Genomic DNA, 26,990 nt, shown 5'->3' with positions numbered 1-26,990 from the left:
ATGGGGATGTGTCCCGAGAAATGCGCCACTAGGCGATCACATGGTATCGACCCTGTGGGGCCACTGCCACACATGTGGTCTGTTAGTGACTGAAATGTCATTATGCAGCAAATGACTAACACTCTTTCTCTAAGAAAACTAAGTTTTAGGAAGGGGCAAATGAGTCAATCCAAAAACAAAAGGATAAAGGAAAGCAGAACCTGTCACAATCTGTCGCAACTCTAATGCAGTGACCTTGAAATTAAAATCAACACTCAGGGAACCAGAATTACTAAATAACCCCTAAAAAATGAAGCAAGTTAGAAAGTAACCTCTAATTCCATCATAACAAGCTTGAGTGTTTTCAGAGAAATTTTATGAAGAAGGCAAGAGGAAAAGAAATTTGGCAAAGGAAATGCAAAGGCAGAGAGAAAGACGCACAGAGGATGAGGGGTAAGGCAGGGAAGATGGAAGGGAAGCAAAGGGAGAGGAAAGGAGGATGGGAAAAAGAGAGAAAACAGAAAGGGGCGGGGAGAGGACATGAGAAGTAGGGAAAGAAAAACACGAGTGGAGGGAGAGAGAAAAGAGAGAGGACAGGGGAGAAAAGACAAGTAAAAGGGAAAATAGTGAGCAGAGAGACGAGACTGTGAGAGAGCAAGAGACAAAATGATGAAATGTGAAAAGAGAAAATATAGCTCTAAATGTTCCGGGTTAGGAGGAGGAAGAGGTCATCCTCAGCAGCCCCGGGATGGTCATCCAGCCCATGCACTTACATACCTTAGATGGCAGAAGACTCACTCCCTCGTGAGCAAGTGGAGGATGGAGAGAGATGGGAGCAGCATATGGTAAGGGCAAGCCATGGGCCCAGGTGCCTGAGGAGAACTTGACGCAAAGCACAGGCAGTTGGGAGAAGGGTGTCCAACAGAAGAGCAAGGGACAAACAAGACAATTCAAAGACGCCACCAGAAGGACCTACCACCTCCATCCTTATCTGAGTTTCAGCTCTCACCTGAGCTGGAGACCTTATTCACCACCTGATAGTAAATCCTGCTAGACCTGGATACTTTTGGCTGGATGTGGGCCGGCCCAGGGCTGGGGTGGGGGTGGGACATGCCAAGGATACAGGCTTCCTCCGTGTAGGGCACAGCAGCCGTGGTGCCTCCAATGATGTAGCTGTAGAAGGAGACCTCCAGAGTGTAGCAATAGGAAGTGTGGTCCAGCAGTCCACCAAGGAAGCGACGGCCAGTTCCCGCTTTCACGGCATCCCGGTTAAAGGATGTGCTCGACTATGAAAGACAGAGGAGGGAGGAGAGAATCAGGGCTGGGCACCTGCTGGCTATTTGGGTCTTGAGCAAATCTTACAACACCTCCGGGTCTCAGCTTCCTCATCTGAAAAGTGGGATATTAACCGCACATCATAGGATTATTATGAGGACTGATTAAATAAACAAACATAGTTAAATGAAAGCATCCAGCAGAGTTCTTGGGGCACGGTAACTGCCATTTAACAAATATTTGTAGAAATCTGAATGGGGACAGAGGAGCAAGGAAAAGTAGACAGGAAACAAGAAGCAAGTATATAATGATGGTAACTAGAACTGAAATTGGGGAAGTGCTTTCAGCTTTATCCTATGGTTTTCCACATAGTATCACAATAATCCGTTGATGTAGGTATCGTAATTTTGCCCCTGAAGGTGAGGAAACTGAGGCTCATAGAGATGGAGCAAGTAAGTGATACAGCACAGAATTGAACGCAGGACTAAGTGACTCCAGACACCCCAACACTCCTTCACAATGCTCCCCTCCATTAGGGACAGCTGAACTCATGTCCAACATCACCAGAAAGGAGGGACCATGGCTGCTTCCTCACTAGGGTGTTGACCGCACCCATCACAGGGGACAGAGAGAGGAAAGAGCAAGCAGGTCAGCGTCTCCAGTCCTCTCTTCAAAAATACGTGAGATGTTAGGCAACTTTTTGTAGCCTCAGCTTCCTCATCTGCAAAGTGGAGTGATAATAACATCTGTTTCATAGAGTTGTGAGAGTCAGTTCACTTGAGGTTAGAAGGGCTTTCTATGCTAACCCATGGAGACTTAAGTAATGGAGACACTGGTTTTAACAAGAGAATGTGTGTCTTATTCAGTAGGATACACGAGAAGAAGGAAAAGAGAGGAAGAGGGAGAAAGAAACAGCAAAACATGACAGATGCATAGACAGACATTGAAAGAAAGAGGTGTGTGTGTGTGTGTGTGTCTTGAGGTAAAGGAGAAGATCAGACAATTAGAATGTCAAATCTGAAAAGACAACTGAAGTCCACGCAGTGGAATCCAACTCTCTCACTTTAGAGTTGGGACTGAGGGTCAGAGAAGAGAAGAGACAGAGACTGGACTAGGATGGATGACCTTGACCCTGGCCCTGAGCTCTTACAGGGGCTGTAGTGCAGGAACATCATCAGGCAAGTTCAGAAATAAAGCTCCCAGACTGAGCCCCCTTTGTAGGCCCTGGAAACCGCACCTCTGTGAGGCTCTCTGAGCCCTGTGGCCCAGCCTCCCAGGGAGCCTGGATCCAGGAGATTCAGTCTGCTCTGAAATTGGAGTGGTTTCGAAAAGACAAAGGCTGGCCATCCTATAGTGAGTGATTCCTACAGAAACAAGCAAGGCTCTTCTTATCCCAGAGATGCAGATCGGGAGGCACCTGCTTTGATTCCACCACCACATGTTAGGTGACCTTGTTGTACATACTCAACTTCTCTGGGCTGTAGCTTCTCTCAGGTGTAAAGAGAAGACCAGGCTAAATAATCTCCCAGTTCCTTTGCTGGTCTGGCATTCAAAGATTCTGGGATTCAAAGTGCATTTTACCTCACAAAGAAATTCGGAGGTAGGTGGAAGCAGAGCCTGGGCGGGGGCTGGCACGTGGTCAGTGCTCACTGAGTTTCTTCTGCTAATGCTGGATCAACTAAACAAATGCCAGCTCATCAGACAGACCAAGCACCACCTTCCCCAAGCGTCTCCCTCCTGACGCGATGAGCTGCTTGAGGGCGTGGGCACAGCTTGTTTACCTCTATGTATCGCCCACGCCAGACCTGGCACAGAGTGGGTGTTCCGTAAATGTTAAACCAAATTGAACTGAATGAGGAGAAAGAAGGGGAGGCAGTGGGAGGGGGAAGGATGGGGTGGGGAGCAAGGAGCTGGGAGCCGGCTGAGAGAGAACTCTTGACTCACATAGGAGAAGTCCTCAGCATTCTGGCAGAGGAGCTTGGGAAAAATGGCCTGCCTCTGGAACCGTTCCTCATCCTCAAAGATGTTGCCATACATGAAGCCGTTCATCATGGTGGAGTGGGCGTGGATGTCAATATAAAACTCCAGGCTTGTTTTCTGTTGAAAAAAAGGATAACAAATGACAAGCCTGGGGTCACAGAGCTTGCCTTAAAGGGACCAGAAAGTAAACACACACACACACATACATGCATGCACACACATTCATTTCCTTTCAGCTGGACCTATGTGTCAGCAGATTTGGCAGCCTTTTGCAATGTGATTGGAGGGGTTGAGACCAGTGAGGATCAATTTCTCCTCACTTTTAATACCATCTGCCCTCAGGGTCCACCATTAGCATCCCTCTTTAGAGTTGTTCTGAAAAAGTGAGTTTTTCTGTTGGATTAAGTCATGATGTTACTTACCCCAAACAGGTAATACATTCCTGACTAAAGGCATTAGGAGAATTTGTTTCTTTTATTAATGAGACATACCTTCAGGTAACATAATTGTATTGACGTGGGCCTGCTTATGGCTTTGCCCTGACTGGGCCATTTCCAGCTAAGGGGGTCAGGGGTCAGTCATAGCCCCACTGTGGGCCTCAGTTTTCTTATTGGAAACACGGATATTTTAATTCCAACCTCAGAGAGTTACAGTGGGAATCAAACACTGCAATAATAATTACTACCATTTACTGCATATTTACTGCATGCTGGCACCATCTGGGGAGCTTTACACGTGACATCTTAGTTAGTTCTTTTATTTAACCTCATTTCATGATGCCACACCTATTCCCCAATAATATATAAATAGTGCATGGGGAAAAAACACCTTGTAACCTTAAAGATGCTTGCAACTAGTCTTTCTTCGCGATCTACTTGCACATATTTAAGGCATTCTCTAGCTTGATATGGTAGTATTCCTTAACATTCCTGTCTATGAGCTCCCTGAAGGCAGGGGGATAGTCTGTAAGGAGCCCAGTGCCCATACGTGAAGGATGCTCAGCAGCTGTGCACAGAAGGACTAAACAAATGGCCCCAGAGAGGTTACTCCACATACTGTAATGGACTGGCAGGAATTAGGGAATTTTTAGGCCCTTAGATCTTCTATGTCCTTCAAATCTGACCTTCTTTTCCTATATATCAGTCCTATTTATATTTGTTAATTCTTTCTGAGACTAACAGAGACCCCAAATGGGGAAGGAACTTGTCCAAGCTCATGGCATAAGTGGGAATGAAACCCAGGTCTGCTGACCCCTGACAGTTAACTTATCATCACCAATGGCCATCGCTAGAAACAGCCAAGGCAAAACCTGGCCGCCTTTCCACCCCCTTTCTAGCATGTGGTCCTGGGAAAGAAGAAACGTCCATGCTTAGAAGGATTCTCCCTCCTTGGGACACTTTTAAACAGAGTTAAAACCAAATGAAAACCATGTTGCTTCTAGAATGTGGACCTGATGACCGTCATTTCATTTGCCTTGGAGTTGGAGTGAAAAATTCTGTCTTGCCGAGCTCCCAGCTCTCTGGGTAGCATAAGCTGTCTTTTGAGAGATACAAGATGCACTGCTCTGTGTGATATTAAACTCATCATTTTCAGCTTTGGAGGTGGAATACACAATGATTCAACAGGAGCCCTATAAAAGTCATCTTCGCAATTTTATTTTCTTCAATTGTCTGTCTTTTCCTCTGAGCTTTTGATGAGCTGCAGAGGAAAGGAGGAGGTAGACAGATGACTTAAGAAGTGTGTAAGGAAAAACTGCAATTTACATCTCCAGATGTCAGAGCTGGAGAGAGCCTTGGAAACCAGCTTCTTTGACCTTTCTTGGAACTGCCCTGGATGGAGAGGTTGCTTGCTGAAGGCGGCCAGCAAGTTCGCAAAGGAGCAAGAATTAGAACCTGGCTCGACTGATAGCCATTCTGGAGTGGCTTCCACTGCCCCGTCCTGACACCCAGCACCTAATGTGAGTTCACTTTAAATAGCCAGCAGATCAGTTATATTGATTAATTTACATGGTTCATAAGTCAAAAAGATATGAAAGAATTTACAGTGAAAGATCTCCCTTCCACCCCTCCTCCAGGTACCTAGTTTCACTCTCCAGAAGCAACTCATGTTATCAGGTTCACATGCATCCTTCCAGAAATAGCTTCTGCACAAACAAGTACATATTCCCCCCATCTTCCTCCCAACACAAACAAATAGTAGCACACTGAACACGCTATCCAGATCTGCTTTTTCTCTCTTAATATGTCTTGAAGGTAATTTTTTCTCAGTACACAGAAAGTTACCCCATCCTTTTTAACAGCTGTGTATAAACTATCTAACAAGTGCCCTATCGATAGACACATGAGTTATTTCCAAACTTTCATGTTACAAACACTGTCTTAGCGATTGCCTCTGTATATACACTAATTCACACATATGCAACCATATGTAGGATAAATTCCTAGAAGTAGAATTCCTGGATCCTCTGTGTATTTGCAATTCTGATCAATATTGACAACTGACCTCCGTAGAAGGAGCAATTTACACTCCTAGCAATGTCTCTTTCTCAATTACCTTGACAACGTGGGTGGAATCAAACTTTTAGACATTTGCCAATTTGATGGGTGAAAAATGATATTTAAGATTAGTTTTAATGTCAATTTCTTTTAGTATAATTATCTTTTATTATATAGTTAAGTATCTTATCATATGTTTGAGAACTATTTGCATTTTCTATGAATTGTCTCTTCATTTCTTTGCCCATTTTAGAAATTGACTTGTTGGGCTTTGTTTCTTATTGATTTACAGAAGCTATATATAAGAGAGACAGCCTTTACGTGTAGTATACAAATGTTTTTTCTCAGTTTGTCATTGTTTTTTGACTTTACTTCTACTGGTACTTTTTTCCATGTAAAATTTTTTAAATGTTAATTTTTTACACAGATTTACCAATCTTTTGTCTTGTTGTTTGTGGGTTGAATTTTTTCATTGTCTCTTCTATTATTTCTATTGTTTCATTCTTTTATGTTTAAATATTTCATTTCAATTTTAATTTACATGGAGGTAGGGTGTGAGATAAGGATTAAAGTTTGTTGTGCCACGCCATTTATTACATTGTGCATCTTTTTCCCACTGACTTGAAAAGCCACCTTAACCATAAACTTTTTTTTATATATTTGAGTTAGTTTTGGATTTTCTATTCTGTTCTAACCATTTGTCTTTTTGTGTGTCAATACTATACAGTTTAAATTACATTAAGTTTACAATGTTTTTCAATATTTGGAGGGCTAGTATCACCTCATTATGTTTCTTTTCCCAAATTTTCCTGTATTTTCTTGCAAATTTTCCTCTTTGATATTTATAATTAGCTTGTTTCATTTTCCTTGCTCTCCAAAATCCTGTGAATATTCTCAATATTTATAATATAATCCTATTAAATTTTTATATTAATATAGGAAGAATTGACTCATGACTTTGAGCCTTCCAATCCAAGAATATGTTTTGACTTTCCATTTATTCAAGTTTCCTTTTGGATATAGCAGGAAGTTTCAAAAGTGTTTCTTTTTCTCATAAAGACCCTGAACATTTCTTTTTGATGCCTAGGCAGTTTATATTTTTAGTTGCTGTTGTAAATGTGATGCATTCTTCCATTAAATCTTCTAACTAGCAGTTCTTTATAAATATTAAGGCTCTTGTTTTCAACATATTTAATTTTTACCTGGACACTATACTAATTCTATTATTATTTGTATAATTTATCATCGAATTTTCTTGGATTTTCATTTGCTTACTAATTCAACAAATAATCACTGAGTACCCACTATGTATCAGACAGTGTTCTCAGCACTGGAGATATGCACCAGGGAATGATCTGGGCATGACAGATATAGCAATGAACATAATAGAAAGCTTCTGATCTCAAAGAGTTTACATTCTGTGGAGAGAGAAAGGAAATAAACAAATCAATGAATAAATATACAAGATGTCAGGAGGTATTAATGCCATGGAGACAAATAAAACACAGTAAGGGAATAGAAAGTAATAGCGGTTCTGGAAAAACAGAGAGTTGAACGGAGTAGGACAGTTAGTCTTGAGGATATCAGGTAGAAGAGTATTCCAGGTAGAAGGAGAAGTAAATGCAAAAGTCACATGCACTTGTTATGTGTGAGGAACAGCAGGGAGGTGAGGAAGCCTGGGAGGAGGGACCAAATAAAGGGGGTAGTGTTTTCCAGGGTTGTAATCTTATCACTCATACATAGTAATTTTATCTCCTCTTTTTGGGTTTTTATGCTTCTAATTTCTTTTTCATGTCTAACTGCATTGGCTAGTACCTCCAAAACAATGGTAAAGGATTAGTCAGGTTCTAGGATCCCTTCTCACTGTAGAATTCTAGGGGCTGGAAAAAAACCTTCTTCAGATATGAGGCAGAAATTAAAACTTTCCCGGACAAACAAAAGCTAAGGGACTTCATAGCCATGAGACTCCCCCCCCACCCCAGAAGAAATCCTCAAGAAGGCCCCCATACTTGAAAAAAATAGCGAGAAAGGGGTCACAGAACACAAAGTAAGGAGATAAATAGTTAGACAGAATCTGAATAGGATAGCAAATATTCAACTATAGCATTAAGTGAAAGGGAAGGAAAACACCAAAAACAAAGATAATCCTGTCATTTTAACCACAAACTCACAACACAAGATGGAAAAAGATATGAGGAAAAACACTTAGGAAGGGAGGAGGAAAGGGACTGAATCAGTTGAGACTAATGAATTAAGAGGTCATCAGAAAATGGACTATCTTATACACCAGATTCTCAACACAAACCTCAGGGTAAACACTAAACAAAAAAGCAGAACAGAGACACAAAGAATAAATAAGGAGAAAATAAAGAAACATATCATAAAAAACTCCATAATTCAATGGTTAGATCAAAACACACAGGACAAAAAACAAAGGAAATGCAGGAAAACTGGAAAATGAGTGATAAAATAATTACATTAAGCCCTCATACATCAATAATCACCCTAAATGTAAATGGATTGAATTCTCCAATAAAAAGCTACAGAGTGGTGAGATGGATTAAAGAACAAGACCCAACAATATGCCGCCTCCAGGAAACACCCCTCAGCTCCAAAGACAAACACCGGCTCAGAGTGAAGGTGTGTAAGATGATACTCCAAGCTAATGGCAAACAAAAGAAAGCAGGTGTTGCAATACTTATGTCAGATAAAGTAGACTTCAAGATAAGGCAGGTAAAGAGAGACAAAGAGGGGCAGTACATAATGATCAAAGGGACACTCTATCAAGAGGAATTAATGCTTATAAATATCTATGCACCCAACACAGGAGCACCAAAGTTCATAAAACAACTATTAACAAACCTAAAAGAAGATATTAATAATAATACAATAATAGTAGGGGACCTCAACACTCCACTCTCATCAATGGATAGATCATCCAGACAGAAAACCAACAAGGAAACAGTGGAATTAAATTAAAAGCTAAACCAGTTGGACTTAATAACATATATATAGAACACTTCATCCAAAAACTGCAGAATAAACATTCTTCTCAAGTACACATGGAACTTTCTCAAGGATAGATCATATGTTGGGAAACAAGGCAAGTCTTTATAAAGTTAAGAAAATTGAAATAATAACAAGCATCTTTTCCAATCATAATGTTATAAAGCTAGAAATTAATTACAAGACAAAAGCTGAGAAAGGGACAAAGATGTGGAGACTAAACAACATGCTATTGAACAAGCAATGGATCCTTGAAGAAATTAAAGGAGAAATAAGAAAATATCTGGAGACAAATGAAAATGATAGCATACCATACCAACTCATATGCAGCAAAAGCTGTATTAAGAGGGAAATTCATTGCAATACAGGCACATCTTAACAAACAAGAAAAATCCCAAATAAGCAATCTCAAATTACACTTAACTGGATTAGAAAAAGAAGAGCAAAGCCAAAAGTCAGCAGAAGAAGAGAAATAATAAAAATCAGAGCAGAAATAAATGCTATTGAAACAAAAAAGGCAGTAGAAAGGATCAATGAAACAATGAGCTGGTTCTTTGAGAAGATAAATAAAATTGACAAACCCCTAGCCAGACTTACAAAGAAAACAAGAGAGAAAGCTCAGATAAACAAAATCAGAAATGCAAGAGGAGAAATAACAAAAGATACCACAGAAATACAGCAGATTATCAGAGAATAGTACGAAAAACTATACTCCAACAAAATGGATAATCTAGAGGAAATGGATAAATTCTTAGACTCTTACAACCTCCCAAAGCTAAATCAAGAAGAAACAGACAATCTGAATAGACCAATCAAAAAGAAAGAGATTGAAACAGCAATCAAAAGCATCCCAAAGAATAAAACCCCAGGACCACACGGCTTCCCTGGGGAATTCTACCAAACTTTCAGAGAGGATTTAATACCTATCCTTCTCAAGCTACTGCAAAAAATTAGGATTCTAGGGGCTGGAACTAGAGTAGAAAAAAGTCTAGGAAATTTATGTGAATAGGGTCTGAGTTTGAGGTCTTAGTTCTTTTCCTTCTTCATTACACATATTCAGCACTGTACTGAGAATGCCAAAGACCACAGCTACTAAGTCCAACAACACCTGATCATGTTTTGTGCCTAAACTGGCTTTATGGACTTGTGTTGGCCCAGTTAGAATGGAGCATGGAAGGCAGAAGCAGGGTTTCCAACTCTGGTTCTAATGTTAACATAATCTGTGCCCATGGACAAGTAGCAACTCTTTGCTGTGCCTCAATTTCCTCATCTTTAAAAGTGGTTGTTGGATGGGATAGAGAGCTATGACTTTCTTGAATGTTTCATGATTTCCTCTCATCCTCAATGAAAACAAATCCCTCATTCTTCTCCAAACAGCTTCTTGCTTGGGCTTTGATTTCAGTACTTGTTACATATACCTAATCTGTCTGATCAGTATGTCTGTGTGCCTATGAGCTCTTTGAGGACAGGGACCATGGCTGAAACACATCCCATCATCTCTTACCTGTTCTGCTACAATGGCTTTCTACCTGGTTTCCTTGTTGCTTCAGAGCAATCTTCTTAAATGAAAACAAATCACGTCACTCCCCTGATTCAATCTGTTCTACACATCTCTATTGCTCCCAGGATAGGGACCACACACCTTAACAGATTTTAAAAGACCCTGCGTGGTGTGGTCCCTGCCCCCAGGCTGGTCTCAGCTCTTGCTACTTCTGCTCTGATACTCTACACTCCAGCCACGTGGAGCTACCTGGAGTACCTCGAACTGTTATGTGCTTGACCTTTGTCTCCACATTTGCACATGATACATATCTCCTCTGCCTAGAATACATTTTCTCTTTATCTGGCTAACTCTGACACAATCTTAAAATTTAAGGCAGAAACTGAGTAGATGCTTACCAACCCCATTTCCTTTTCCTGGACCATAGAAGACATTTCCCAGTCTCCCTTGCCATTTGGTCAGGATCAAATGGGATGTGGGCAGTGGTGACAACTACCACTTCCAGGCCTGGTCATAGAACTCATACACAGTCACCCCCCTTCTCTCTTGTTCTTGTGCATGGAAGCTACACATAAAAACAAGGGTATCACAAGAAGGAAGAAGCCCATGTCCCTTAATCACTCTAGGAGGAAAAGGGCCAGGAGAGTCAGTTGACCTGTGTCAGACTGTGATGAACTTTTACAGCATTAAGCCACTGAGACCTGGGAATTGCTCGTTATAGCAGTTAATATTATTCATCTGACGAGTACAAAATCTCAATTCAAATGGCCTTATTCTATCCCTCAGGATGAGTTAACAGCCTCCTCTGTGCTCTCATAATTCAAGGTACATTTCTCTCTCTCACGGTACATATCACATGACACAAATAATGCTTTGTTTATTTCCATCTCCCATTAGAATGGGAGCTCTTTCAGGCAAGGACTAACGTTGTTGATTTTTTACGTCCACAGGACCAGAGCAAGGCCTGGTATACAGTAGGTTATCATTAAAGGTTTGGCAAAAGAATGGATAGAAAATCAATCGGTAGAAGAATGAGTGAATTAAATGAATGAGCAGATGCATCTTAAGTTTTTTTGAGCAGCCAAATGAGGTACTTTTCTGTGGCCATATCAGAGCAAGGGGTGTGTCGCTAATACAGAGCCCCATAATTACAATTCGGGATTAAGAATAGAAGCAGGGGAAGCATCTCTGTTCTTTCCTTCCAAACTTAAGAACCTTAATTAAAACCGAGTGATGAAGGGCTGTCCCCTTGCCAGCAGCCAACAGTTCATCCTGCAATCAGGGGCCTAAAGAGTAAATTAAAATCAGTGCCAATAAAATTAAAACCACCTTAGGGCATATTTGCAACATAATTTAGTGCAGAGTTTGCTTCCTCCTAGACGCCAGGGAGGAAATGGTTTTTTTTTTTCTGCTATATTCCGAGCTGCTTCTCTGCTTCACCTCGCTTGGCACAGGCCAGAATCCGAGCTTGGTGCTGTGAGGCGATGCTGGATACTTCACATTTGGGCAGCACTTCAGAGTTTATCACATTTTCAGTCCAATGAAGGAAGGGAAATGCAATGCAGGAAGGGCAGAAGGGTTTATCTCAGGTCTGGAGATGAGAAAGAAACTCATCTCAGGCAGGGATAAGGGCGAGTTGAGAAGGGTGCTCTATTCTTCCCTCTTACAGAGGAGGGACTGAAGCTCAGAAAGAAGTAACTTGCCCAAGGTCATGCACCAGGAAGTGGCAGAGCTGGGACTCATATGCAGGCCTCTGGTTACAAACGCATGCCCTGTGTCCTGCCGTGCTCTCAGGAGCCTACAGTCCTGGAAGTCATCTCCCTGGTCAGAGGAAGGAAGCTCTCTGCCGATCCCTCATCTCTGAGCTGGGGGACTGTGAGGTCTTGGGACTGATCCTATCAGGCTTAACTTCTCAAACGGGCCTCGAGGTGGGGGGTGGGAGCAGCAAGGAGCATTAGAAAACTTGCAGATAACTCCCCTACTGAGATTTGTCCCCCCAGAAGACATTTCCCCATGGGCCTCAAGCCAAAAACAAACCAAAAAGCCCCAAATCTATTCGTTTTATTACTAAAATCTCTCCCTGTTTTTTAAAAAGTTAAAGTTGGAAGTCAGTGCACATGTCCTAAAGTAGGAAGGAGAAATTTTCAGAAAAATCGAGGACTCTTTCTTTAAAAACAGCCAACCAAATAAAATAAACAAAACCATGTAAAGGACCTTTATCACGCCTAGTATAGATCTCCGAAGTGGCACAGTCAAGCCTTCCCTCCTCAGGTGCGCCCTGGCTGTGGTTGGAAAGAAATTCCCGTTACCAAAAAGATGTGATGAATCAATGGGGACAAAAAGAGGAACAGGCACATAAGACACCCAGGCAGCTAGCCCAGAGAACCGAGGGGAGGCCACAGGACCTCATCTCCTGCCTCTCTCCATCTCACACTCCAGCCTTACAGACCTGTAACTCCCCAAGCACACGCATGCTCTCCTACTCTGTGCGTCTGTGTCTCTGTTCCTGCAGGTGGGAATGCCCACCCCATCCCTTCCTTTCCCCTCCTGGTGTCATCTTGCTCAGCTTTCACTGCCAGGTCCAGTAGCCCCTTGTCCAAGAAGCCTTCTTTGACTCTCCCAGGGACAGCAGCTCTCTTCTCTGGACCCCCACAGATTTTTAAACTGTTCTTCTGTTAAAGTGTTTATCATCCACTTTATTCATTCATTCATTCATTTTAATGAATATTTGATATGAAGCTACTATGTTCCAGGACTTGGGGGTGAACAAGACAGGTGAGGTTCCTGCCTTTTAAGGAGTTGGCACCCAGGTGTGGATGACAGACCATGAATAGAATCTAAGTAAGGTGATCACAGATTGTAACACGTGCTAGGAATGCACTAAAATGAGCTAAAGGATGGTGAATAACTGAGTTGATGGGGACAGGGTCTACTTTAGATTGTGTGATCAGGAAAGGCCATTGACATTTGAGCTGAGCCTTGAAGGATGATGAGAATGAGCTATTCAAAGGGGCTGGTGGGGCCAGCCCGGTGGCGCAGTGGTAAATTTGCACATTCTGCTTTGGCGGCCCAGGGTTCGCCGGTTCCCATCCCGGGTGCAGACTGGCACTGCTTGGCAAGCCTTGCTGTGGTAGGTGTCCCACATATAAAGTAGAGTAAGATGGGCACAGATGTTAGCTCAGGGCCAGTCTTCCACAGCAAAAAGAGGAGGATTGGCGGCAGAGCTCAGGGCTAATCTTCCTCAAAAAAATAAATAAAAGGTGGGGCTGGCAAGAGAATTCTGGACAAATAAGGGCCCTGAAGCGGGGATGAGGGTGGTTTTTTTAGAGACCAGAGGGAAAGCCATTGGCTGGATCTCTATGAACACTGGAAGTGAGCCTGGAGAAGTTTATAGGGTCCAGCTCACACAGGCCTTGCAGGCCAGGGTCAGGGTTTGGAGCTTATCCTATGTACAGGGGAAAGCCATGTTAACAGGGGAATGCTGTAAAAGGATTACCTTGCCTATCATGTAGATAGAGGATTTTAGCTGGACATGAGTGGAGGAAGTTGAACAGGTCCCCTAAGAGATCGTAGTAGCTTGAATTGGAGTGACAGCAGTAGAAATGAAAAGAGAAGGATATATTTGGTAAACATCTTGGCCACACCTCTGTAGGACCTGCACATGGATTATATATGCAGGAAGAATCAAAGATGGATCAAGGGTTTGTGCCTTGAACAACTGAGACGATAGTGGTAACATGTAGAGAGATGGAGCAGACTGGGGTGAAGACCAGGTGGGATAGTGGTGAGGAAATTGAGAGTTCTGATACGGGTCTCTGCAGTTTGAAATGACTATTGGATGTCAGGCTGTGGCAAGTAGGCAGTCAAAGATGTGAAAACGGAACCCTGGGGCGAGGACTGAACTGGAGAAAGGTAGGCATCTTTAGCACAGAGGTGCTATTTAACACCACTGGGAGAGAGTGTGGATCAAGGAAAGGTCCCAGGACCGAGCCTGAGGCCCTCCAAGGCTGGGAGTTTAAGTATAGGAAGAAGCAAAGGAAACTGTGGAGTGGCCAGAGAAGTAGGAAGAGACAAGGACAGTGTGGTTTCATGAAAACTAAGAGGAAGAAAAAGGTTCTAAGAAGGAGGGAGTGGTCTGTGAACCGTGTAAGGACCAGGACCATGGCTGGTTCACTTCTGTATCCCCATGTGCATCATAGGTCCCAGTACATAGTAAGTACTCAGGGGACATTTGCTGAGTGACTAAATGAATAAATGAATGAATGGACCAGGTATCCTGGACTCAGAGAAAGGGTAGTGCAGCATGTAGTGATAGGAGCCTCAGGGCCTAGATTCTATCCCCAGGAGCTATGGAGGGAGAAGAATAATAACGATATAGCACTTACTACTGCCAGGCACTCATTAATCCTCCCACAACCTCAGCAGATAGAAACATCACTTACAAATAAGGAAACTGAGGAATAGAGAGACTAAGTAACTTGCCAGGGAGCCCCCAGATCACATAGTGGTACCTGGCAGAGGCCAAGCAGTCCAGCTCTACAGAGCCTGCTCTTAATCATGACACCACCATCAAAAGCTGTTGACATTTACTGAGGGCTTCCTATGTCTGGTCCTGTAATAATTCTTATAACAATCCTATGAGGCTAGTACTGTTATCATCACATGAGGAAACTGAGGCAAAGAGCTTGCAATTGGCAGAGCTGAGATTCAAACTCATCTTTCTGAGCTAGGGCTAAGCTCTTCATCTCTAAGCTCTTCAGAACGGCCCAGCCTCTGCATCTGTGGCCTCTTTGGCCTCAGCAGAATAAACCTCAGGACAAAGGAAATGTGTGACAGTAATGCTTAGGTGTTGGGAGAAAGCATCAGTAGCAGCAAGATGAGGATATTTTTCTCCTTCCACTTGTCTTTCCCAATCCTACTCTACTCAGAAGTGAAAAGGAGGACCTGAATGTAAATGGAGGCATCTCTGCATCTGTTCCTTCTAGGGACCCAGGAAGAGCTAGGCCTGGCCTGGCAGGAAGGAGCCTTCCTCTGCTTCCACCTGCTCCTTCAGCTCTGCCCAGAAAAAGGAAGAGAGAGCAGAGGCTCAGCCTAAGAGGTTTGGGTTCATAACAGACATTCCTAGGGCAAAAGAACTGCTGACCTGCGTCTTCTGCTCCCCATAGCAGTGATTGGTGACCCCAGTGTTGATCATGACAATGATAACAATGATAGAAGAAGGGTAGTCATGGGAGTAGCATGGTTCAGGGCTCTGGAAAACCTGGCTTCAAGTGTCAGCTTAGCCATGGGTGAGCTTAACGACCAGTAGAAATTACTTTCCTTCCCCGAGCCTCAGTATCCTGATCTAAAAATTGAGGATAATAATCCCAATCTCACAGGATTGTCATGAAGTTAGATGAGGTAACTGGCTTTGCACCTAACAAAATGTCTGGCAGCTTACGCGCTCTCAATACATTCTTTTCAACCACACAGTGATGCTGTGTGTAGGTGATGTGCCTGGCACCAGGATATGGACCTCCTTGAGCTCAAAACCTTGCAGGGAGGGTGGACGTTTTAAAAGTAATTGCATGCGCAATGAAAGATTTGAAGAGAGGTGCAGGGGCTATAGGAGCATGGAGCTGAGAGGAGCTTGGGGACCCAGCTGACATAAATGTAAATTTCTTCCTTGTTCAACAGGACATCTATTGACAATAACCATCATCTTACACATTTGTAGAGTTTATAAACTATTCTCACACAAATTAGCTCATCTGATTCTCTCAACAATCCACTGAAGTAAATAGGATCCTGATCTTAGCTCAGAAGAAGCTCAGAGACCAGCTTGTCAAAACCTCACAGCAGGTTAGGGCCTGAACTGGGCTTCTCACTGACTCTCACCACCTCCCACACCTCTGCTCGATCCTCACCTGTTGGGGTCAGCCCAGGTGCCCACTCCTGCATCTGGAGTGGACATAGACACAAGCGGAAAAGCCAGACCAACCTGCAGGAAGCCCTGTCTGAGCAGGAAGATGAGACAAACTAAGAAGAGGATTGAGATATAATTTTGAAGCCTATGAGAGCCGAGGGACATTTTAATTTCATAATTAAAAGTTAATATTGCTTCATTATAAATCAAAGGCTGATGAAACTAGGGCACCTCCAGGAACATATTAGGAACTCAATAAATATGTGTGACCTGAATGCTGGGAGACGTCTCCTGGAGGAGGTTGTCAGCTGAGCCAGAGAGGGAATAGTATACATCCAACCACAGAGCTGGTGGGATGGTGGGGCCTCAGGAAATGTTGGTTCTTTTCTTCCCAGGAAATTCATCTTGGCTCTCCTACTAACCTGCTCTGAGGCCCTGGAGAAGTCTCTTTCCTCTCTTCAATTTCCCCATTTGGAGAATGGATCTGGCGAATTCTCAGTGCCCATCATGCTCTGAGAGTCTCCTGTCTTTCAATCATCTTATCTTCCTGCTTTGTACTGTTTTGCTTTGTTTTTTCTCCTCCCTTTGGCCTCTGAAGACAGATCCTGCCAGCCTTTCCCACCTTAGCTCCTTCAAGATCTGAGTGCATGGTCTTGTTCCTTGGCATGGCCCTGTGGGGAGAACCTACAGCAAGATGCCAGTCCCAGCATTTCGCCCTTGCTAATGTACTCTTCCCATTTGGCAGAAGAGATATCACTGTTTTTCAAAGAAGTGTTCTGGGATGCCAACATTCATGCTGAAACTATGTACTTTATCCTGGAGAAAAACAAGATGGTTCCTGTCTGCTTTATTCAGTGTAGGCAGCTGGGGGAGAGGAGGAGGAGAGAAGAAAGGTACAGGCAGGGATCCGATATCTGTTCTTTGCTCTTTCTTCCCCTTCCTTCTCTGTCTCTCTCATCTTGCCCCTTTTCTCTTCTGTCTCTTCATTCCTCTCTCCTCCTGCTCTCCCTTTCCCACCTCTCTATTTTCAGTGTGGTGAGAGAAGACAGATAAGGAAACAAACAAATGTCCATAAGCCTTTCAGGTGCTCAGTGAGATATATGTGAAGATTGGGTGAAGTTACAGCCAAAAGAACCATCCATTCATTCGGTGGTCAGGAAAGACTCTGTAGAGGAGGTGATTGTTGAGCAAGTTGTTGAAAGATGACGTGTTCACCAAATGGATGATAAGGAAAGGAGCCATAAATGGAGAGAAAGATAGTCTAGGCAGAGGGAACTGTGTAAGCAAAAACCCCAAGACCAAAAGCCCCCCAGCCCACTAAGGGAACTATAAGGTGTTTGGCACAATTGAAGGACATAAGGTGGGGTAATGGGGTGAGAAAAGGGTCTGGAGAGGCTTCTGTGGACCCATTCATGGAAGGTCTTGCAAGCCACTAAGGAGTTAGGACTTGTCCTATAAAGTAGAAAATAGAGAGCTGGAGAAGCATTTTATGGAAGTATAACATGATTACATTCGCATTTTGGAAAGATTGTTCTGGAGGCTGCGATGAGGAAGAATTGGAGCCTGTAAGAGTCAAAGGCATGTAGAATGGTTAGGACATTTTTGTTATAGTCCAAGTGAGAACTAAGTGAAAAATAATAAGGTTCTGAATTAAAGTAGGGGCAGGGAGGATGAGAAGACAGGTACAGATATGAGACCTATTATAAAGTAGGATTGACAGTGCTGAACCTAAACTTGGACTGAATCCCCGGTTTCTGGCTTGGGTGTCTGGGTGGATGGTGAGGCCGTTCACTGAGATTGGGGCTGTCATTATCTTATAAGTTGGAGTTGGATCTTTCCCTGCTATGTACTTATCCCCAGCTAGAGTAAGATGCTAGCAGATGGTCTATCGTCTCAGGTTATGACGTTTTGATACAAACAAGTTGATTTTTGCCAAACATGGCTATTCAAGTAAAAGAAATGTTTCTCATGTAATCATATGTTTCTTATAAAAATAGAGCTCTTTATTAATATAGTGAAGCATAAGCATTGCACATTTTGATAGGATATAGAATCAGAACAAGAGTTAAAAAAAAAATCAAACACCCAAATACAGGTACTCAAACACCTGGGTTCCCTACTGGATTGTAAATGGGACGAAGGCAGGGGTTTTCTCCAGCTATTACTTTGCAACAGGCTTTCCCTCCCTCCGAAGAGAAGAGACTGATTGTTCTGGACTGCATGACTCAGCCAGAAAGCAGCAAGGAGTGAGGGGCAGTTGTGAGAGGTGAGCAATGGTCAGACAAGGAGGTATGGGGACAAACCAGGCTTCATCTCTTGGTTTGAAGGGAAGTCCCAGAACAGGGCAGTCTCCTTCATCCACATTTACATAAAAACATTTATCAAAATCACATAGAATGAGTTTGTGGCTTCTCTGCCTCTTTGAGTTGTCTGGAACTTTGCTTCCCCACCCCCTTTCCTTTGACACATGAAATACTATCAACAACCTACACAACTTGTTCACAATCATTGTCTCATTCTTACCATATCCACTGTACAGATGAAGACACTGCTCAAGATTACACAGTGAAGAAGTGGCGGAGACCGGGATAAAATCTAGATCTTCTGTCCACAGCACAATTTCCTCCCACTACGTCATTCTGCCTCGATCTTTTCATTTTGGCCTGGTCTTAGCGGAGGCCCGAGGGTGGACGAACAGCAGGCATGGAAGATACTTCCTGCATATGAATATCAGGTCCCTGATGACCAGCCTCCACCTCCAACCTCATTTCCTACTGTCTGCTACAGGCATCCAGTGCTTTCACCATGCCAAATCGACAGCGTCTGGACCAAGCCATCTCTTCTGCGTCTTCCAAGGCTTCGCTTATGCTGTTCCTTCAGCCAAGAAGGGCTCGCTCTTTCTAGTCATCCCCCAGGACCCAATACAAGCATCTCTTTCTCTGTAAAGTCTTCCTTAATCCTTCTGGGTAGGGTGGACCATGTCCTCTTACACTTACGTCGTCACTCAACCCTCCATTTTTATTGTACTCATCTCACTGTTTCATTGTTATTGCTGTGTGTGTCTATTTCCCCAACTAGACCAAACACTGGTCAAGACCTAAAATTTTTCTATTTCTAACACCTAGCACTGTGCCTGGCACACGGTAGGTGCTGAGGAAATCCTCACTGAGTGAATAAATGGATGAGCAAATGATTGAGGAGAAAACATCCCTGAGCAGAGATGATTTCCATCCTTGATCTTCTGTGAGAACTGTTGTCATGGAGTAAGGTGAGAGAAGGACAGACATCAAAGGGATATAATGGGTAAAAAATTCTTCCCTGTTCTCTCTGAGTTCTTTCTCTTTTTTTTTTCCTTCTTGCTATTGGAACAAAAATAAAGAGTACATCATAAGCAAAGCTGTATTTTCTGTTTATTGCCACCAGGTTAATAACAGTAATGGTGCGAGAAGAAAATGAGGTGTTATGTAAAATCCTGCATTGCAGATTTTGCTGCTGATGTAAAAAACTCAATAAAGTGTAACACTTTAATCATAGAGATAAAAATCACACAGCAGCTTCCCACAGGCTCCCAGAGCCGTAAGACAAAATAGTTGTGGGGAAATGAGAGATGAGAGAAGAATATTATCAGGCATCAGAAAAGTTGTGTTTGGGCTTTTGTGGGGTTTTTTTTCCCTTCGTCACTAAAATATGGAATAGGATTTTTCTCTCTTTTTCCAAGACATCTTGTATGAGTTTCTCTATTCTCCGGAGGACATACTCAGACTTCTGGGGCAAGATTTGCTCATTCTTTGTAAAAATTGATTTGTTTAGGGAGAACTGAATTCCTGCCTTTTCGGTGACTCTGTGGCCTTTAAGAAAATAGGCTGTCTTCAAAAATGAAAGAAGGCTTGGGAAGGAAGTGAGATGGTTGGTGACAGTAAACCTCTATTTTTTTTTTTTTTTGAGGAAGATTAGCCCTGAGCTAACTACTGCCAATCCTCCTCTTTTTGCTGAGGAAGACTGGCCCTGAGCTAACATCCATGCCCATCTTCCTCTATAAGACTGGCCCTGAGCTAACATCCATGCCCATCTTCCTCTACTTTATATGTGGGATGCCTACCACAGCATGGCATTTGCCAAGTCGTGCCATGTCCACACCCAGGATCCGAACCGGTGAACCCCGGGCCGCAGAGAAGCAGAACATGTGAACTTAACTGTTGCGCTACCGGGCCGGCCCAGTAAACCTCTATTTTTATGATGGTCTTGTGATTCCGGAAAAAGATCATGGCAGGGAAAGATCTTATCTGGAGATGGGAGCTCTTGTACCAACTCAGCCAACCCTGGGAAAAGCATCCTCTTGCCTCTGTGCCTCAGTGTTAGCTTTCTTCAAATAAGGAACAGCACTAGATGGTTTTTAATGGCCATTCCAGCTACGACACTTAACAGTCTGTGAGAATCTGGACAAGGGGGCCAGTGGCTTGGCTTTTAACATTGGCTGTTGTGGTTCTGGACTACCGCAGGAGCAGCCACCTGCTGACCCGGTTCCACTCAAAACATCTCCTTCCCTCCCTCACCACCCAAATCTACTCTCCATCCTGCAGCCAGAGTGAGCAATTTATAACAAGAGGAAACTAAACATACACCCTGGAGCCAGACTGGGGCAGGTGCCAGGAGGAAGACCCTAGGGCAGGAACATCCTAAATGATAAAGAGACATTGAAAAGCAAAGAAGCTACTGTACCCAGAGCGGAGTGGGCAAGGCAGAGAGTCATGGATGAGGAGTTCAGAGAGGTACGGGAGCACCAGATTGGGGGGCTTCTAGGCCATTGGAAGGGCTTCACTGCCCACAGGTGCAATCCCTGCGTGCTTCCCGAGGCAGTGGGAATGCAGCTGGTGTTTGCAGACAGGAGACACTGCTGTAAGGTAGCAGGAGCATAGTCCTGAAAGGAGAAGCGCTTTGCAACTGGAGATCTAGGCTCAAATCCTGGACTGGCTGATATTAGTGACATTGAAGAGGTCACTTTAGTTTTCCAAGTCTCAGCTTCATTGTCAGTAAATAGGAAGCGACTATAAGACCCTTCATCTCCTAGCGTTGACGCGAGTTAAAGGAGTTAGTGCACGGCGGAGTGCCTGAAACACAGTAGGTGTTCAGCAATTTTGTTTCACACCATAATAATTATTTCAGGTGTCATTAAAAAGGTTGCACTATCTAATACGATAGTCACTTGTTACTACTTAAATTTAAATTAATTAAAATTAGCTTTAGAAAAACAGTTTCTCAGTTGCACTAGCTACATTGTAAGTACTCAATAGCCACGTGTGGCTGGGAGCTACTGTTAAGGGATAGCGCAGAAGAACACTACCATCACCAAAGAAAGCTCCATTGGGTGGCACTATTCTAGTATCTTGGCAGTCATAAATGGTGCATTGGAACTTAAAACATATATCCATACACATACACGTGAGCACATACATACATTGCGAAACCACAGAAACAGGTGTGCGGGTGAGTGACAATGCGTTTCACCACTAAGGAAAAATAAATCTGAGTCCCAACTCTGAGGCAATTCACTGAGTATACAAAATGTCAGGTCCTGTGCTAAACATTTCACATGGGACATTATATCACCAAATCCTTACAACAATGCTAATAGGAAATACTATCCGCATCTTGTTGATTCTGGCATTCAGGCTCAGAGTGGTTAAGTAACTTGATTTAAAGTCACAGAGCTTATAAGCAGCAGAACAGGACTTGCTCTCTACTATACAATACTGCTTCTTAAAGGACATTTCAGAGACAAAGGGCATACAGAGCAAAGTCACCATCTTTTGTGAAAGATGTGGATGTCTGGGACTGCCTGGGGACTATCTGGCAGTCCTGGGTTAGTCACAGAGACTGTAGAATTCAATGAAATTGGCTCCTCAGGGTTTTCAACCTAGCTTTCATGCCTTATGGAATGTGGCAGTGTCAGATCTATATGGGACCAGCTCAGATCTTCAGGAAAGTCCTGAGCCACATGACTGGGAAGGGATGGAGAGAGTGCTAAAACTGTAAAGAAAGAAGCCACCCTCCAAGTCATCTAGAGCAGTGGGCTTTTCACAGTTTTCTTTTCTGTCTTATTTTAAAGGCACGGGCTCTCAAAAACTGCATGGTGGGGAGGGGATTGCAAGTGAGGGTCACTGTGACTTGGGTGGTTCTGAGTCAGTGACTGCCTGTGACTATAGATGTAAGCACAACGAGAGTTAGAGAGAGAGACTGATGGATGAGGGGATGGGTGGATGGATGGGTAAATGGATGAATGAATAGACTGGCAACCAGACAGATAGGCAGCAAGTTAGAAACATACAATAGAGGCTTCTACTATACTCCATTTTCTTCTACTATAGTCCAATACTCTACAAGGCTGGTATTATTTCTGATTCATTATAAACTTCCTTTCTTACCAGATATAGAGCAAGGTGCCCAGCCAAAACTAGATACTCAATGAATGTTGTTCAAAAATAAATAAAATGTAACACCTGAGACAGCAACAGTTAGATAACAATAATCCTTCACATTTGTATAGTACTTTGTAATATAGAAAAAGGTTTCCCATGCAATATCACACTTAATCCCTAATCTAACCATTTGAGGCTGACATTATGATCCTCATTTTATTGATGAGGGACCCTTGTCTCAGAGTGGTGAAGATTCTTGCCTAGGGTTATACAGGGATGCTGAGGGACCAGATAAATAGGCAGGTCAGATAGAGGTAGAGACCGATAAGTAGACAGATACAGGCAAACAGACAGAGACAAGACAGAGGAGACCAAGACATGGCTAAATGATGGAGATAAATGGAGATGGATGGATAGATGCTGAGAGAGCCTCCAATCTCTCCTCCTCCAGTTCATCCTCTACACGGGCTGGAGACAACTTTCCTAAGCACAAATCTGACTATGTCACTCCTTCACTTAATAAACCTCTATTGCTTCCCCAAAGACTTAAGGACAGTGTTTGACCACGAAAAGCCTTCATGACCTGCCCCACCCATCTCTCTGGTCTTCTGTCTTATTACTTTTCTATAGCATTATTCATTCCAGTCATAGGACTCTTCAAGTCACAAGAAAATCACGCCATTTTTACTACTCCTTGTTTATCACATGATCTTCCTTGTACCTAGCACTCTCTTCGCCCTGCTTGTGGAAGCCTGGCCAATGCCTACTTACCCTCTAAGACTCAGTATTAGCATTGCTTCCTTTTGGAAGCCTTTCCTGGCTGAGTTCATTTTCTGTCTTCCTAGGTCACCCTCTTCTTTATTACAGGAGTCAATAGAGTAGGACAAACCCAAACATTGAAATAAAAGAGACCTGTATTTAAATCCTGTTCGTCCCACCTATCAGCTACAATGACTTGGGGCAGGTCATGTACCCTCTTAGCCTGGGTTTCCTCAACTCCACAATAAACCTGATAATATCTGCCCCAGGATTGTGTTGGGATTAGAGATAATGTAAAAACTGCCTGGCATAGAATGTGTGCCCTACATGTGGAAGCTGCTGCTCCAGCCTGACTATGCTACACCACAATAATCCACTGGACTATGAGCTGCTTGAGGACAGAGGCTGGGTCTAACTCATCTCTGAATCCCAGTGCTCAGTACTTAACACATTCTGGGCTTCGAGCACCCTTCCTGCCCACATTGAGGCCATCGGTTAGGATGCATTTCCAGGCACCAGAAGGCACAACCTATACTCATCCCATGGAACCCCTTGTGGTGGAGGGGGCCTGCTGGAGAGTTAGCGAAGGGGTGCGTTCCTGAAGGCGGGAATGAAGAAATGGATGACTGAAACCTATCCTAGCTTTATGCTGCATGTTTAGGTTGCATGAATTTTGAAGATAAAAGATAATGCTTAAGTAAATTTTGTAAGGGGCTGCTTTGTCCCCCTCCCCCCACCAAAAAAAAAAGCCCTCCAGAACTCCCAAGTTCTGTTTTGGTTGTCATTAACCATGTTTAGGTGGAAAAGTGTCAGATTGGTGGTCTAAGATATTCTATATACTTTCTTCTGTCTTCCAAGTCTCCTTCACTTTCCTCTGACTTTTATTTTCCCAGTGGATTCAGATTCCTCATAATTCTCCTCCTTATTCTTTGCCTTCCTCTTCCTACACTCCCATTCTCTTCCCCAGAAAGCCAGCTTCTGGGTGAATGAAGATTCACCTCCTCCCCCCTACACACACACACGCACACACACACACACACACACACACACACACGCACGCACGCACACAGTCTGGGAAATAGTGGGCATTAAATGCAACTGAACAGCTCTCAATGTGGTTTAGGACAAGAAACCGTCCCAAAGCAGAAGGGCGAGGTGCTGGCAGCTGGGCCCTGAGCCAGCAGTACTGACTCTCCTCCCTGACTGCCAGGGCAGGGCCCCCGGGTCATAAGCACCCACTATAGGTTGGGCCAGTGCCTTCATTAAGATTCTGTTCACAGCTAAAGCTGTTGCCAAGCCTGCCCAGCTCTGTCAGCTGCCCTGCTATCTGCGTGTGAAAAATGGATGGCCGCGCAGCCCCCTGGCAGCCTGACAAATGGCTGGGAAGCAGGCCTGAGGCTCCCTGGCAGAGGCCCAGGGCTCTGGGCTTCAGGGAAGGGTGGGAGAGAAGGAACTTTCCTGTGAAGTGGCCTGACTTCCAAGGCAGGGAACACAGAGAGCAAGAAAGAGCAGGGGAGGGGAGAGGATAGCAAGGGAGGATCCCGGACTTAGCCAACGCCTATCCCACCCCAAGGGTAGAGAGCGGTAGGGACTAAGCGTGCACACTCTGCTCACGCTCTGCTCACAATCCCTCGGGACCTGTCTGTGGGACCACAGGGATAATTACTTTAACTTGTTTCCTCCCCATAAAATGGGAATAATCATAATACTCACCTTGCAGTGTGAGAACTCATAGAGTTAATACAAATAAATAACTTTAGAAAACAGCTCTTGGCACTGGCCAGCATTATGGCTAGCTGTTATAACCCAGCAATCTTCAGCATTCAACGAGAATGTCAGGCATTGTGCTATGCTTTACACATATTATCTCATTTAATTTTCACATAAGCCAGAGCTCTAGATATTATCTTGTTTATTTTTTTTTTGGTGAGGAAGATTGTCCCTGAGCTAACATCTGTGCCAGTCTTCCTCTATGTTGCATGTAGGATGCCTCTGCAGCACGGCCTGATGAGTGGTGTGTAGGTTGGTGCCCAGGATCAGAACCCGTGAACCCTGGGTCGCTGAAGCAGAGTGTGTGAACACAACCACTACCCCATCCTCATTTTAAAGACAGAGAGGGTGTCTCTCTTGCCCAAGGTCACATAGCTGAGTAAGAAAGAGAAAGGATTTAAAACTAATCTGCATGACTGCAAAGCATATGCCCTTAACAAGTGGGCCAGATTGTAGGTGAGCATTTAGACTATCTCTACTGGTGTAAAGGAATAAGTTTTTTTTTTTTTTTTTTTTAGGAAGATTAGCTCTGAGCTAACATCTGCCACCAATCCTCCTCTTTTTTGCTGAGGAAGACTGGCCCTGAGCTAACATCCATGCCCATCTTCCTCTACTTTATATGTGGGACGCCTGCCACGGCATGGCTTGCCAAGCGGTGCCATGTCCGCACCCGGGATCCGAACCAGCAAACCCCGGGCCGCCGAAGCGGAACGTGTGCACTTAACTGCTGCGCCACTGGGCCGGCCCCAGGAATAAGATTTTTTTAACTCCCTAGTGAGAAAGAAAAAACAAAAACTCAAGATAAAAATCAATCCCTTTATTTTTAAAGTTTAAGTACTGCAACATTCCGCAATGGGGAACAGAAAAATAAACAGCTATACTCAGAGACAGGGTGCTCTCTTGGCCCTGGGAGGCAGAGGAGGAGGGAGGAAGTAGGAGCTGCAGAGAATTCAAACGAGCAAAAGCAGTGCCGAAGAAGGCCAGCAGCTCCACCCAACGCCAGGGGGCTTGTGGCCAGCTGCTGGGGGCGCTCACTAGTTTACGGGAATCAACGGCCTGCTTGGACCAGAACAGAACCACATTTATTAATTCATTCAACAAACATTCACTGACCACTGACTGCACCTCAGACCCTGTGCTGAGAGCTGGGATCAAGGAGATAAATAGGCCCCAGTTGCTGCGTCAGGAGCAGTTTGTATTCTCAGGGAAGACACAGGCAGAAATCAAGCAACGGCCATGCAGGGTGATCAGGGCTGTGACAGACACCAGCACAAGGCTTGTGAGAGTGTGTGTATGTGTGTGGGTGTGGGTGTGTGGGGGGGTGGAGGCTAACCCCTGGGGGTGGCTGGGGCAGAGAAGGCTTCCTGAAGAAGTGGGGTCTACATGGGGAGTTTAGGATCCACTGAGTCAGGCAGATGAAGCTGGGGAACGGCGGGGGTGTCCATCCCTGTGGACGCTCAGGGCCAAGGCCTGGACACTGTCTCAGGTCAAAGAAGAAAGGCAAGCAAATCACTTGAAATCCTACAACCCAGAAACAATGACCATTAACAGCTCGCTGCACGCACAGACAAATTAAGGTATAGTTGGCGGGGTGAGCAGAGGGCTAAAAAAAGTGCCTTTATAAAAACAGAATGGACGACAAATATTTCTGGGTAAAAAGGTATTGAGTTCAACTTTTCTTAAATTTAACAGAACTAAAAAGAATCATACCTCTAAAAAAAGTTCCCTCATAAGAGACATTATTTCCTAAAAAAATTTCTAAGATTAAAAATAAGGAGATTATGAGGAACACGACGAGGTTGAAGCCACTCTGGTTTTTAAAACTAGAGGCTCGAATTGTAGAAGAAACAGATGAGGAAATAGAGAGGTTAAGTTACTCACCTAAGATCGCGCAGCTAGTCTGG

At 43.8% G+C, this 26,990-nt stretch overlaps 1 protein-coding gene across 4 annotated transcripts in view; it reads right to left on the bottom strand.

The window, feature by feature from the left end:
- The window catches only part of AGBL4 (AGBL carboxypeptidase 4), a 1,241,053-nt gene that overhangs the window by 90,237 nt on the left and 1,123,826 nt on the right, over positions 1–26,990 (bottom strand). For all 4 annotated transcript variants that reach the window (XM_046660687.1, XM_046660683.1, XM_046660686.1 and 1 more), the window contains exons 10-11: positions 3,199–3,351; positions 1,103–1,265 (exon numbers count right to left, since the gene is read on the bottom strand). In XM_046660687.1, coding sequence (XP_046516643.1) covers positions 1,103–1,265; positions 3,199–3,351 — 316 coding nt within the window. The remainder of the gene's footprint in view (positions 1–1,102; positions 1,266–3,198; positions 3,352–26,990) is intronic.

Source organism: Equus quagga, chromosome 5, assembly GCF_021613505.1.
Source record: "Equus quagga isolate Etosha38 chromosome 5, UCLA_HA_Equagga_1.0, whole genome shotgun sequence".
In the NCBI taxonomy this organism is placed as follows: domain Eukaryota; kingdom Metazoa; phylum Chordata; class Mammalia; order Perissodactyla; family Equidae; genus Equus; species Equus quagga.
The sequence above is the reverse complement of the archived record's forward strand: the minus strand, read 5'-3'. Positions and strand labels throughout refer to the sequence as shown.